We start from the raw sequence: 14,788 nt of genomic DNA, 5'->3' as shown, positions 1-14,788 counted from the left end.
CATTCACATATTGTTTATTGCTGCTGCCTTGATGTGAGATAGAGATAAGTAGTCATGCAAGGCTTATCAACAGTATTCTGAGGAGTGTCTCATGGGTGACTTCATCCTTGTGTGGACGTACTCAAAGAAAGCTGGGTTGAAAACATCAGTCATTTCATGTGATCTCTTAATGCAAGCAATAGCCACTGTAAACACAAGATGTAGGAGGCCACTTCATAAGCATACTGTCTTACAGTCAGAATTTTTAATAAGCTGAAAGGGTACACTCTTACAGTATAGTCAATACATATGCCAGTAACAGTCATTTATTATCATTATCAGTTACTATATACTACACATGATTGTATGTCTAGACTTATATAAGATTGGATGTGTAGTAGGTTTGTTTTCACACAAAAACACTGTTAATGTGTTGTGCCAAGACATTAGGATGATTACTATGTCACTAGGCAACAGGAAATTTTCAGCTTCATTGCAATCCTATGGAACCATCTTCATACAGACTGACCATGATTGACTGAGATGCTGTTGTGCACTGCATGATTGTAGTTATCAGAAACCGTGCCCAGAGAAAACTTAAATGTAGTTATTTGACTTCTACAGGAAACGCATGATCTCATCTCTGAAGTAGAATGTAGCTTTCTTCATACAAAAGCTTAATTTTGGCTCTAAACTAAAACATTAAATATTTCCTTAAGCTGTCATGTGTCAAAATGGGACCATATATTTGTAACACATGGGAAATAAAATAACTTAATGTGAATTTGTAACAAGATTGCATTGCTAATAATTGAACAAGAAAAATTGCAATCCAATATATGAACTGTAAGTTTTACAATTTATGTAGCGTACTGGTACATCAAGACCATTTAAAGAATTATGCATTAGTGTACAGAGCCCTTGTGAAGACATGAAATGCTTAAAGTCTCTAGAAGTTCATTATTTTCTATTTTTCTCTAAGTGTTAAGCTTGTCTCCAAGTTGGTAATCAAAGAACTGTTATTTTGCAATTAATTTAAATTATTGTTTGGAAATAGTACTCACTGTTTCTTTAATTTGTAAAGCTTTTCTACTAATCACAGCATCAGGTTTGATTATAACAATAGTGTATAGATCCTCTAGGTTAAAAAAAAAAGATTTCATTTTCTTGGCACAAAGTCTGAATAATGAAGGGTGCTGCAATTATAAATTCTTAAATTCTTAATTCCAGTGAATTTTTGTCTATTGGTAACTTTATTTTAAGACATTTTAACTCTGAAAGACCTCCTACTTAGAACCAAAGTGCAGTTCCTATAGCTGCATTCAGGGGAAGCAATTCACAAGAAGCAAAGACATTCAGCAGGTAGGCAGTGGAGATTGGAATGAAATTCACATGCGTTCGAATTACACTCATGATCCCTGCAGCTTAGGAGCACCCATGAATGGAGTTTCCATTGTGCATTATGCAACTCAACAGTACAGATGGGCAGATTTACCATCTATGAATTTATCTTCATTCTTATCATGGCTTTGGGGGCAAGGTAGCTCACTGAGTGTGGCTGTTTGACTTCACTCCCTCCAAAGAATGAGCACACACACACAAATACACACACATGTGCATACACACATAGGTAATCCCGTGAGGGCATGGGACTGTTAATGGGCAAGTAAACCCCAAAGCATTGTCGTTAAGGAAGAAGTCATTTTCACACGTGTTTGGCAGATGACAAAAGGTGAAATAGGAAGCTCCTGTCCAGATCATTTGTGGGACACAGCAATGCAGGGCCCTGGTTAAACCTTGAAAGGCTCGGGGTGCAGAGACCAAGGGATAAGGCAAAGGGAGCAGACGAAGAGTGTCTTTTAGTCTCTGGGTCGTGCAAGACAGGCATCACTATTTATCTGAACAGTTCCTCATTGGTCAGCATTGATATTGTCAGCTGCTTTTTGTTGCTTCAAGTGAGGCTGTAATGAACACCCATGTAGAGAAAAATCTTTGCCATTCCTTTAGAGCAAATGTACTTACCAACAGTTTTAGCGTGGACTTGCTCGACCTCTTCTGTATCTGAGTCTATGAGTGGAATTTCATGATACTATTGAAAGAGAAATGCAAGGAAAACATGATTATGTTTGGGTATGATAGTGAACTGATACATTCTCATAACACGTACTTATACTAGTCTGAGTCTATACATGTCTACTAGTTCTATCTTGTAATATTTCTTGGTTAGTTTCCCATGGTTTTTGTTTAATTCTCTCTCTCTCTTTCTCTCTCTCTCTCTCTCTCTCTCTTTCTCTCAATCATATCATTTTCTCCTGTTTTTCCATCTATATTTTGGATCACTTTCCTATGTGAGGTGCTATCTTATGCTACTGTGTCCATACTTCCATGTGCTTTATGACTCATTCCTTAGTTTTTTTTAAAGATTTATTTTTTTTATTTGAAAGGCAGAGTTACAGATAGAGGTAGAGACAGAGAGAGGTCTTCCACCCGCTGGTTCACTCTCCAGATGGCTTTAACAGCCAGAGCTGCACCTATCCAAAGCCAGGATCTTGGAGTTTCCTCCAGGTCTCCTATGCAGATGCAGGGGCCCAAGGACTTGGGCCATCTTTTACTGTTTTCCCAGGCCATAGCAGAGAGCTGGGTCAGGAGTGGAATGGCTGGGACTCGGACCAGTGCCCATATGGGATGCCATGCTTCAGGCCATGCCTTTAATCCCCTGTGCCCTAGCACCAGCCCCTCATTTCTTAATTTTAAATAGCTTTACTTCTTACTACAAAGTTGACAGTAACATTAAGCAGATAATATACTTTACATACTCACATATCATCGAACCATAGTTATGCTATTAAAATGTACTCTTAAAATTCATCAATCATGGATTCATACAGATATACACACTGTATGTATTCCAGTCACTGTTGTGAGTATTTAGGTTGATTTCATTTTTTTTTTTTTTTTTGACAGGCAGAGTGGACAGTGAGAGAGAGAGAGAGACAGAGAGAAAGGTCTTCCTTTGCCGTTGGTTCACCCTCCAATGGCCGCTGTGGCCGGCATGCTGCGGCCAGCGCACCGCACTGATCCAAAGCCAGGAGCCAGGTGCTTCTCCTGGTCTCCCATGCGGGTGCAGGGCCCAAGGACTTGGGCCATCCTCCACTGCACTCCTGGGCCACAGCAGAGAGCTGGACTGGAAGAGCGGCAACCGGGACAGAATCCGGTGCCCCGACCGGGACTAGAACCCGGTGTGCCGGCGCCGCAAGGCGGAGGATTAGCCTGTTGAGCCATGGCGCCAGCCCCTGATTTCATATTTTTAGTACTATGGACAACACAGTAATACACTTCCTTTTCTATCTTTGTCTCATTTTCTTTGGGTAAATTGATGAAGGATAATTGTCAAGTCAAAGATATATATATACATATATATATATGTATATATATATATACACACACACACACACACACATATATATGCCTTTAAAAAATTTTTTTTGTGTATATGCCTTTGATTCACATTGCCAATCTTCCCAGAAACGTTGTACCCTTTAGAAACCTAGAGTTACAAAGTTAGGAAAATGTTTACGGAGACAACAAACAAAAAAGTAATTTATTTAAAACTTCAGAGTTGTTACTAATCCAAAGTATTACCTGAGGGCGAGCCATTTCACCTGCTGCAATTTTCCTCTCATCATTGATCAAGCTAATAATTTTTTTACTAACAAGTGGTGCATTCGCACCTTGAATTTTTGCAATTATTTTTCCATACTAAAAAGGGAAAGAAAACATGAAGGACATTTTCAGAATAAGTTAAGAATCAGCACTTAATCTGGACTAAGTCAGCCATTCTTGGTCCCCATCCCCATCAATTCACTTTTAGATTTTAAAGTAGTTATTGATGTGAAAGTTGTGTTGATTTGGTAAACCCAGCTCTTTGAGTTCTACCACTAATTTGTCTATCTTCCTACAACCAAAGGCACACAGCATCCTCCAGCACCTTCAGAAACAAGCTGTTGCCCTGTAGGAGCACTTGCAGGAAATCCCTCCCAAGGCTTCTCTGCTTTCAGCTGAAAAGCTCTGGGTAGGTCTTCTAACATTTTGCTCCCTAGTTGATACAGAGCTTGTATCCCTTTTGTCTATTTGTCAACACATATGTACTAATTATCTGTTTGTTGGCACTGTACCAGAGAGACATAACAGTAATTTGTACCTGACCTAATTAAATTACAAAAAAAAAAAAAATCCCACAAAAATAACAACATGTGGAATAACAACCATGAGAGGTGCCACGGAAGGAGGTACAAAGCACTCAGAACACCTGTAAGAATGTGTCCTGGTCAAGGAAATCAGACAAGGTACTTCTAAAAGTCAGGAAATGAATCTCAGTGTAAAATGTGAAGGATGGGGTCAGAGCTACCAAGCCAAAAGGAGGAGGAAGGCCATTCTAGGTGTGGGTGTTCAGCACAATAGCTGAGCTTCTGCCTGGGGCACCCACATTCCATATTAGCATGTCGAGTAACAAACCCTAGCTCTGGTCTGATTCCAGCTTCCTGCTAGCCCACACTTCGGAGATAGCAATGATGGCCCAAGTACTTGAGTCTCTGCCAATCATCTGGGAGACTCAGATTAAGTTCTTAGCTCCCAGGCATTTGAGACGTGAACCAGTAGATGAGATGTCTCTCACTCTTTCTCCTAATAAAATAAATACATTTTTGCAATGTATAAAAATGGCATTCTAGGCTAAAGGAATAGCAGATGCAGAGGTGTTAAGTATGAAAGGGAGTAGGGCAAGGAAAGAGGCAGGTGCAAAAGTGAGGGAAGCCTAGCATGACTTGAAGCCCACCACTTAAAGGGATGAAGAGTTTATAGAACTTTGTGGGCCATGGAAAGATGTAGAATTTGTCCTAAGTATAGTCAGCTCTAAGCATGATAAAAAACGTGGTTTGTAAGGATCATTTCACAACTGCGAGGAGAAAAGTTTAGAGGCAGAGGAAGAGATGTTGGTATTCAAGTTAGGAGCTACTCCAGAGGTGAAGAAGAGAGGCAACAGCCCCCCAGTCTATAGCAGTAGTGGTGGTGTTGGAAAGAAGGAGATAAGGGTGAGAGAGACCTGGATAGTTAAGTTGACAGAGCCGAGATATGACTTTAGTTGGGTGTGATGGAAAGCAGCATCATTAAGATGACTCTTTTGCTTGAAAACTAGCTACATTATGAATTATGATGCTATTCACTAAATGAAGACACTAGAAGAAGACCATGTTTAATTGGGAGGAGGGTCTGGTATTGGATGAGTTTGTTATGAGATGCCTTTGATTAGAACAAGAGGAGATGTCAAACCAGTTGGATCTATAAGTCTGGGGTTCAAAGTACAGGACTTCAATGTAGATGTAAATTCAGATTTTTGATCTATAGGTGGTGATAATTCAAAGTGCACATGGAAGAAATTTTCTAAGGAGAGCAGATGGTTTAATTTTCTAAGGAGAGCAGAAGGTCGATATTTAATGGCTGAATAAAGAAAAATGACTCTAGAAGAAGAGATAGAGAACAGTAGTATCTAGGAAGGTGAAAAGAAAACCAAATCATACAGACATTTCAAACAAGAGAACATGGTCTTCGGATTCAATGCATTAGAGAAGTACAGAATGATAAAGGTGTAAAAGCATCTTATATTTAGTAACAATCTGGTGTTGAATCAATTAGCTACAGCAATTTTGATGCTATGATCAAACAAAGGCCAGATCCAGTAGATTCAGCATTTGATGGAATGGGAAGAAATGGAGGAAAAATAAATACAGAAACTCTTAGAGTTATTAGCTGAGAAGTAAAGAAGAGACATGCATGGTGGTGGGACAGAAGTATAGTATCAAAAAAAAAGTTTTATTTTTTTCAATTGAAAAGACTCACTCAAATTCAAAGGCCAATGAGAAGGATCCAATTGAGAAAGGTTTAAATGAAACCTGAGACTGTAATTATCATTTCCCTCTGAAAAAAATCTTTCAATAATTCTTTGAGTGTTCTGTCATTCCCTCCTGCAAAACTTGCTGGGATGAAATGCAAGAGGTTGTTGTGGGATTATCTGAAGAAGCAAGCAAAGAGGCAAGATGGTGTTTGTGAGGTCAGAAAGTGAGATTCTTAGGTAATTACTGTGGTTGTGGAGCCGTGGATGATAAACATGTCTGAGGCATTTTTACAAGTGATTAGAAGAGCTCTATTGGAAACAAACTTCATTGGCAGTAAGGAGGTCAAGGATATTGGTTGTGTTGCTAATGTACAGCCTGATGTCACTGGCGTAATGGTACGACTTGGGCTTGAGAGTAAGATTTTGAGCCAAGTAATAAATGGGGCTGATTGGAAGGTCAGTAAAGGACAGGAGTGAAGTGGGAGGGAAGGAGATTTAGCCCAACAAAACAGACTTCTAATAAGCAAGGGAAAGAAAGTTGTTGAATATGGGAGGGGAAATAAGGGAAAACCAATTCTTCCTGTCTCTGAAATACAATCATTGCTCGTGGGCTGCAGCGAAAACGTCTCAAGGACAGAGCCAGATTTAAGGAAAGTCAAGGAAGAGGCATAAAAGTCCCGAGACACAGTCCAACACTTGGGAAGTTCTCTGTCTTGATTCCAGATGTCACACAAAGTTTGGGAGTTGGGAAGATCATTGGGAGGCTAAGTCAAGAAAAAGACATGGCTGGGTTTATTCTCTGGGCATTGATTTTAGGGATTAGAGATCAGGGCTTGGGTCTGAGGCTGGACCTGACTCAGGTGGCAGGGTGATGGCCACTCCAGAGCTCCTGACTCTACGTGGTAGTGCACCTGCTCAATCTGATCCCTTGGCCCGTGGCTCCATGACACCTGCTTCTGGGATCTTCTCATTGTTTATCATTGGACCAAGCCCGTTTATGCGTCTGTGCATACTCATTCTGGTTCCATAAGCTATCACCAAGCCAGAAGTCAGCACACTATGACACATTATGGAAGACTATTTTTCCACAGTGCAGAAAATAGTCACTGTCTGATCCTTTATGGAAATTGTTGGCTGATTCCTCGTGTAAATCATCATGTCCTACACATCATCAATCACTCTTCTCCTAAATCATCAAACTTTGCATATTTAACTAAGAGCAAAAATCTACAATCACCTTTTTTCATTCAGTTAACTCAGTAATTCATTTCCTTGAAATGCTTGCAGGAATATTATCTACAGAAGCAAAAAGTTATAAAGAAATGTTTTTTAAATAATTATTTCTGATATCAAAAGTGACAATAGGATGTATCCATCATTGGAGCTAGGCATTTAGCTTAGTGGTGAAGATGCTTGTGTTCCATATCAGAGTGCATTGGTTTGATTCCTGGCTCTGGGTCCTGACTCTGGCTTCCTCCTAATGCCCAGACCCTGGGGAGTAAGGATTATGGCTCCAGTAATTGTGTCCTGCCACTCATTGACTGAGCTCCTGGCTCTTGGCTTTGGCCTGACCCAGTCTTGGCCATTGTAGGCATTTGGAAATTACAACAGTAAATTAAATGGGATCTCTCTATCTCTGTCTCTTTCTGCCTTTCTACCTTGAAATAAAAAAGTAGAAAAGGAGGGAAAGGAAGGAGAAGGAGAGGGAGACAGGTGTTGAGTGAAAGGGGGAGGAGGGAGTGGGAGGGCGGAAGGGAAGGAGAAGGAGGCAGAACCAGCTCCTCTGGGTAACCTTTCTTTTTTTTTTTTTTTATTTTTTGACAGGCAGAGTGGATAGTGAGAGAGAGAGAGAGAGAGAGAGAGAGAAAGGTCTTCCTTTGCCGTTGGTTCACCCTCCAATGGCCGCCGCGGCTGGCGCGCTGCGGCCGGCGCACCGCGCTGATCCGATGGCAGGAGCCAGGTGCTTCTCCTGGTCTCCCATGGGGTGCAGGGCCCAAGCACTTGAGCCATCCTCCACTGCACTCCCTGGCCACAGCAGAGAGCTCTCCTGGAAGAGGGGCAGCCGGGACAGAACCGGCGCCCCGACCGGGACTAGAACCCGGTGTGCCGGCGCCGCAAGGCGGAGGATTAGCCTAGTGAGCCGCGGCGCCGGCCGGTAACCTTTCTTTACCATCCAAATTTCCAGTTCTCTCCCCGTGTGTCACACAGTGTCATATAGTATATTTAACTGTATGTTTTCTTTTAGAATACAGCACTTACTATGCTTTTATTATTACTGCAATATTTCTAGAATATTTACAAAATATAGAAAAGAAGAAAAATATTCAGCCTTCGTCCATACAGAGAAAGTGATTATAGCATTTTGGTGACTACACTCCCTGCCTTCTTTCTATACATCTGTAGATGCAGAGATAAAAGTAATATGGACTTCTAAATAGTGATCCTAGAGATGGTTACTTGCATGGATACACATGAATATTTATAAACAATTCTCTCCTGGTAGGTATCTTAGAAATGTCCATTTTTTTTTCACTCATTTAAATAACTCATTGTGCAAATCTCTGATGAGTTCGTTGGTAAAGGTAAACACCATTCTATTTTTCTTTTCTCTGATCAACTCCTCAACTCATTACAGGCTCCTAGAAGTCAAATTATAAAATATATTATTAGACAAGCAATGATAGCACAAACAATGTGCAATTACTATCATTGCATACAGCCCATGGCAATTTTACAGTGCTACTTGCTCTTTAACTGCAAATTGGAATCAGATAACACAATTGAGATGATAAATATTATACTTACAAGACTAAAGAGAAAAACAGGTTCACATTTATCTCTAAATGGCTGCAAAGTTGCAATGCTGTCAGCTTCTGCCTGAAAAAAATATATAAATATTTCATACAGTAATAAAGGAAAGGATACCTAAGTCTTCTGGTACACTGTGTTCAAACAATGCAGAGATGCATGCATTTTTATTTTTGTCTTTATTTCTGGGTGTGTTGCACTTTTTCAAGGATCAAACTGCACAAACTGGCAAATCAAGCCCTGCGTCATTTGCCCTCAACCTTACCTCTTACTGTTCCCCTTTGTGGCATCCAACCTCCATCCAGCTGGACTCTTCTAATTGTGTCTTCCTCTCTCATTGGCTGCTCTTGCCTTTCCTTTTCCCAGTGAGCTCAAGTCCCCTCCCTCCAAGGTGCCTGTCTCACCCCTTTCTGCTAAACATCCTTTCTTGCTCTACACAGAATTCCACCCCCCTCAGGACATCTATTGTTGTGCCACAGGCAGACTCGGGGCTGCCTTGCTTTGCTAGGAGGAGAGCTGTGTGCTAAGATGGGGTAGGGTGCATATTTGCCTTTGTGTCTCAGCCCTCCCTAGGTGTCAGCTAACGGGCCCTGTGTAAAAATGAGCTTACTAAATGAGCCAGAAGTCACATCTTATTTTTAAAAATATCTATTTATTTATTTGAAAGGCAGAGTGAGAGAGAGAGAGAGAGAGGGAGAGAGAGAGAGAGAGAGAGAGAGAGAGAGAGAGAAACATGGAAATCTTCCATCTGCTGGTTCATTCCCCAAATGGCCACAACAGACAGGTCTGAGCCAGGCTGAAATCAGGAGCTAGGAACTCCATCCTGGTCTCCCACATGGGTGTGGAGCCCTAGTACTTGGGCTGTCTTCCACTGTCTTCCCAGGCACATTAGCAGAGATTTGGATCGGAAGCAGGGTAGCCAGGATTTGAACCAGGATTCTGACATGGTATGTGGGCATTGCATGCTGTGGCTTAATTCTCTGTGCTACAACACTGCCCTGGTAATCACATCTTAAAGTATTTGATTCTTATGCTTTAATTTTCCATACAAATTTCAGGTTGTCCTAAACTGACTGTAAAGAACTATACTTGTAGGGGCTGGTGCTGTGGCATAGCAGGTAAAGCAGCCACCTGCAGTGCCAGCATCCCATATGGGTGCCAGTTTGAGTCCTGGTTGCTCCACTTCCAATTCAGCTCTCTACTATGGCTAGGGAAAGCAGTAGAAGATGGCCCAAGTGCTTGGGCTTCCTGTAGCTGCCTGGGAGACCCAGAAGAAGCTCTGGCTCCTGGCTCCTGGCTTAGGATTGGCCCAGCTCTAGCCATTGCAGCCATCTGGGGAGTGAACCAGCAGATGAAAGAGCTCTCTCTCTTCTCTCTCTCTCTCTCTCTCTCTCTGTCTCTCTGTAACTCTGCCTTTCAAATAAATGAATCTTTAAAAAAAAGTCTATACTTGTAGCATCAACTCCATATTAACATACTTGTACTATCTCTGGGTCCAGCTATCAGAATGAGGTGGATCAGGAGGGGCTTCCCTAAGATTGTGTCTTAGTCTGTCTTAACAATGAGCATTTATTTCTCACAGGTCTTGGAGGCTGAAGTCTGAGAGGAGAGAGACAGCATAATTCAGTTCTTCCTGGCGAGGTCCTCACTCAGAAGAGTCTCTTCTTTACCCTATGAGGGCGTTGATCTTATCCTAATTAGCTTCCAGAGCCTCACCTCCAAAGACGATCACAGAGAGATTAAGGTTTCAGTGCATGAATTTTGAGAGCTGGAGCAGAAGTGGAGCAGCCATGTCTCTGATGTGAGATATCAGCCTCACACGTGGCAGCTTAACCTACTGTGCCACAACCCAGGCACACACACACACACATAAATACATCCTAACAGAATTCACATATATGTGCATTGATCCATTTAAAAAGGCATAAAGCAAAAAAAAAAAAAAAAAAAAACTTGTTCTGATCAAGTCAGGGTACTTTTAATGTTATCAGTCTCATAGATTTTAATTTTGGACTTCAAAGTTCAGGAAAGTAACCTTTTCCTTAATTAACAGTGGAAAACAAGATTTCCAGCAGAGGGCACCCATCAGTTGTTGCTCACAATGAACATTCCGGCATGATTTTCTTTTTTCACTTTTTATAGGCAGATCATATCATAAAAACAGCATCAATCTATATGAATGTACTATTGTTGAGAGAGTGAAACCAGAACAGAAGAAGAACACTTCAGGAAGACTGTACATGATTTTTTGCTAATAAATTGACTACATGCTAGTGTTATGAGTGTGGTCTATCATAGAAGACTACCCTACTATCACTTCCCAGTGAAATCAGCGCAGGAACGGAACTCACACTCATGGAGTAGGCCGAGGAATTGTACCCAGCCAGCCTGCTACTGCTGGGTGGACATAGCCTGAGGCCTTCGGAAAGCTCGGTGAAAACCTGTGTCATCATGATGCATCTCTACTATTAGCCAGTCCTCCTTTCTCAGAGCTGCTCTGAGTTGGGCTGAAATGCGGTCCAGGAAACTACAGGGCCAATTCTCCTTCCACAAGTACTCGAACCCACACAAAGACTTTCTAAATGGTTTTAGACCTCATCAAGTTCACCTCCTACTTGTCTAAGAGGTCCCTTACTTTGCTTGTCTAAGCCCAAGCTTCCCCCCTGGTAGCCTAACAGTTGAGTTTCCAGGTAGGCTATGAGGTGAGCAGGTCTTTCCCCCATTGACTTGAAACCCTAGACTTTCTGTAAGTCCAGCTTGTGGACTTGTATTCCTACCACTTTCAGACAAACTTCTCTAATGCCAACCACCAGGATTCTCAAGGATTCTCTGGTCCTTGATTCTCCATGATCCGTCTGTCGACTGTTGGACACTTCTGATATTGCTTTTAACCTCTTACACCAGCTCCTTGCCAAGTGCACATGGCAATCTACTCCAGACCCTATTTTAAAACTTGGTTTTTCCTTCCTGCCAATAATGAAGTCTAGAACACCTCCCAGCTCCTGGCAGGTGGTTCCAATTCTGCAGAATGAAGCAAGTAGTTACAGAATCTTGTACTGAAGAAACTCTGAGGCCAAGAGAATGAAAGACAAAGTCCAAAGATATTCAGATGGCAAACAAGCACATGTAAAAATGCTGCACATTACCCATAAATGCAATTTAAAACAACAATGAGGCACCACTAGATGGCAATTAAAAAGGCCAAAGTTTAGGTCCCTAGCAACACCAAATGCTGGCAAGGATGTGGAGCAACAGGAACCTTTGCTGGTGATGGGGATGTAACTGAGATAGCTACTTTGGAAGACAGTTTGACAGTCTCTTAGAGAATGAAACACAATGTGACCATGTGATCCAGTAATTAGCCTCCTTGACATTTACCAAAATAGGTCCACACAAAAACCTGTGGACAGATGCTTTTAATAGCTCCATGCAAATTGATCAAAATTTGGAAGTAGCCAAGATGTTCTTTAGTAGGTGAATAAACTGTGGTACGTACAGACAATGAAATATTATTCAGTTCTGAAAAGAACTAATGAAATAATGAAAATATATGTAAGAAAAATTAAATGCATATTATTATTAAGTGGAAGAAAGTCAATCTGAAAAGGCTACATGCTGTATGATTCCAACTATATAATAGTATCGAAAAAAACCAAAACTATTGATATAGCAAAAAGTTCATGGTTGCCAAAGGTTAGGTGAGTGGGGAGAGGGATGAACAGGCAAAACACGGGAATTTTAGGGCAGTGAAACTACTCTGAATGATGGTGATACATGACATTATACCTTTATTTTATTTTATTTTTTTTTGACAGGCAGAGTGGACAGTGAGAGAGAGACAGAGAGAAAGGTCTTCCTTTTGCCGTTGGTTCACCCTCCAATGGCCGCCGCGGTAGGTGCGCTGCGGCTGGCGCACCGCGCTGATCCGATGGCAGGAGCCAGGTGTTTCTCCTGGTCTCCCATGGGGTGCAGGGCCCAAGCACTTGGGCCATCCTCCACTGCACTCCTGGGCCACAGCAGAGAGCTGGCCTGGAAGAGGGGCAACCGGGACAGAATCCGATGCCCCGACCGGGACTAGAACCCGGTGTGCCGGCGCCACAAGGCGGAGGATTAGCCTAGTGAGCCGCGGCGCCGGCTGACATTATACCTTTATTAACATAGAATGTACAATACTAAAAATAAACCCTAATGTAAATGTTGGACTTTGGGGAATAGTGATGTGCCAGTATAGTTCTTCCATCGATTCTTCTGTGGGAGTTTGATAGTGGAGCAGCCTCTAGGTATGTGGGAGTAGAGGTATGTAGACATTCTTTGCTCAATTCTATACTCAATTTTGCTGTGAACCCCAAAGTGTTCCAAAAATACATCTATATAAAGGAAATTTTTAATAAAAAAAAGCTACATGGCACTTGTTTCAGAAGATAACAGTCAATTCCTGCACCTAAGACTTAAGGATTTAAGGGTTGGATAGCCACTTATTCTCTTGAAGAGAAATGCAGTAAGAGAGTTTCTTAATTTAGATTGCTTATTATTGCCTTAAATTGAGGAAAAGACAGTCTATAAATTGCCTGCAGAAGGGAATGGATGGTGAAATATAAGTTAAGGTCAGTAAGAAAACTCATTTCAAAGTCGGGGTTGAGAGGCGCCATGGAAGGCGTGAACCCAGGAGAATGTGCAATGGGTTGAGTTGTAGATTGCAGTAGACACTGTGTTTCATAGACGAAGAATGAGGATGTGTAAATCAATGTCTGCTTTTGCATCTCAGGTCTAGTTGATTTGAGTGTGTTTCTGTCCAACAAAAATATATTATGAGGTACATACATGCTTGCAACTTCTCTGTAGCCACATTTAAGCCTAAAAAGAGGGCTGGGCATTTGCTGTAGTGGTTAATCCACCACATACAGTGCCCAGATCCCTTACTGAACTGCCTGGTTCAAGCCCCATTCCCTCTACTTTTGGATCCAGTTTGCTGCTAACACACAACCCCTGAGACAGCAGGTGACAGCTCAGATAATTATGTCCCTGCTACCCACCTGAGGGAAATGAATTGAGTTTGTGGTTCCCAACTTTGTCCTGGCACAGCTCCAGCTGTTTCAGGCATTTGGGCAGTGAACAGACAGATAAAATAGCTCTCTGTATCTCTCTGTCTCTTTCTGCTTTTCAAATAACATGAAAATTAATAAAATAAGTAACATTTTTTAATTAAAAAGAGACTGAAAAGAAACAGGCAATAATAATGTAATAACATATTAAGAATAACAAAGAACCGATCATTTAATGAAAATGAAGCCCTTACAACAACAAAGTGCAGAATTTCCTCTTCATTCAGTTCATTTTTCAATTTTCGGAACAATGTTTGCATTGCTTTGCAAGGTCCACACCAGGCTTGGTAAACATCGATCACTAGAAGATGGAAATTTATGCAATAACAAAGTCAAGTCATCTAGAATAGCAACTTATGCCAATGCTGGAGTGAGGGTCAAGGTAAAGGGCAGGATTTGACACTCCAAATGCGGAGCAGCACCCTGCACAGGGGGCATGGAGGTATCTGGACCAAACCCCAAAAGCCAGACAGTAAGGGAGTCCCAGTACCTGTCAATCCTTTGTTCTGTAGCATCTCATCCCACAGGCTCTGACTATTGATGACTATCTGTAAAAACCAGAGGAACCATCAAAGGCGTCAAGTGCCCAGCACTAGAGACAGAATTGGGCTGTGTCATACCTACCTGTAACTGAACTTCTCGCTTTTTGCTTGCCATTGATCTACTCTCAAGTGAGAAAGGAAGAAAAATACAAAATTTCAGGAGGAAATGTAAATAATGGCCCCTTTCTGCGTTAGATGGCCATCTCCATACACTGTAGAAATGTCCCTTCACCAGCTCTTGGGTGATGCAGTCTCACCTGTTCTAGAGAGAGATGACATCACAGACAGAATCCAGCATTCCAGACTCCATGCAAAATGCTGTCATAGTATCCTGGTCTCTCAGGAATCTTGAAGCAAGGCAAGACTGTCAAGAGTTGCAGTTTAATTAAAATAATTGCGTGTTCTCCTGAAGTTCCCTACAGTGTTTCCTGTATTTTTATGAACACATATTAATTTCTGTAAAGATG

The 14,788-nt window shown here is 41.6% G+C and overlaps 1 protein-coding gene across 1 annotated transcript in view; it reads right to left on the bottom strand.

Annotated features, from left to right (window-relative positions):
• NME8 (NME/NM23 family member 8) overlaps positions 1-14,436 on the bottom strand; it is a 34,632-nt gene extending 20,196 nt beyond the window's left edge. Inside the window, exons 1-7 of the mRNA XM_062178548.1 lie at positions 14,404-14,436; positions 14,270-14,327; positions 13,974-14,080; positions 8,675-8,746; positions 3,622-3,738; positions 2,002-2,068; positions 1,044-1,117 (exon numbers count right to left, since the gene is read on the bottom strand). Of these exons, the coding sequence (XP_062034532.1) occupies positions 1,044-1,117; positions 2,002-2,068; positions 3,622-3,738; positions 8,675-8,746; positions 13,974-14,080; positions 14,270-14,327; positions 14,404-14,436 (528 nt within the window). The remainder of the gene's footprint in view (positions 1-1,043; positions 1,118-2,001; positions 2,069-3,621; positions 3,739-8,674; positions 8,747-13,973; positions 14,081-14,269; positions 14,328-14,403) is intronic.
• Positions 14,437-14,788: the final 352 nt, after the last annotated feature.

The sequence above is a fragment of the Lepus europaeus genome, chromosome 20 (assembly GCF_033115175.1).
Source record: "Lepus europaeus isolate LE1 chromosome 20, mLepTim1.pri, whole genome shotgun sequence".
NCBI classification, from domain to species: Eukaryota; Metazoa; Chordata; class Mammalia; order Lagomorpha; family Leporidae; genus Lepus; species Lepus europaeus.
This window is presented reverse-complemented; position numbering and strand designations above follow the sequence as displayed.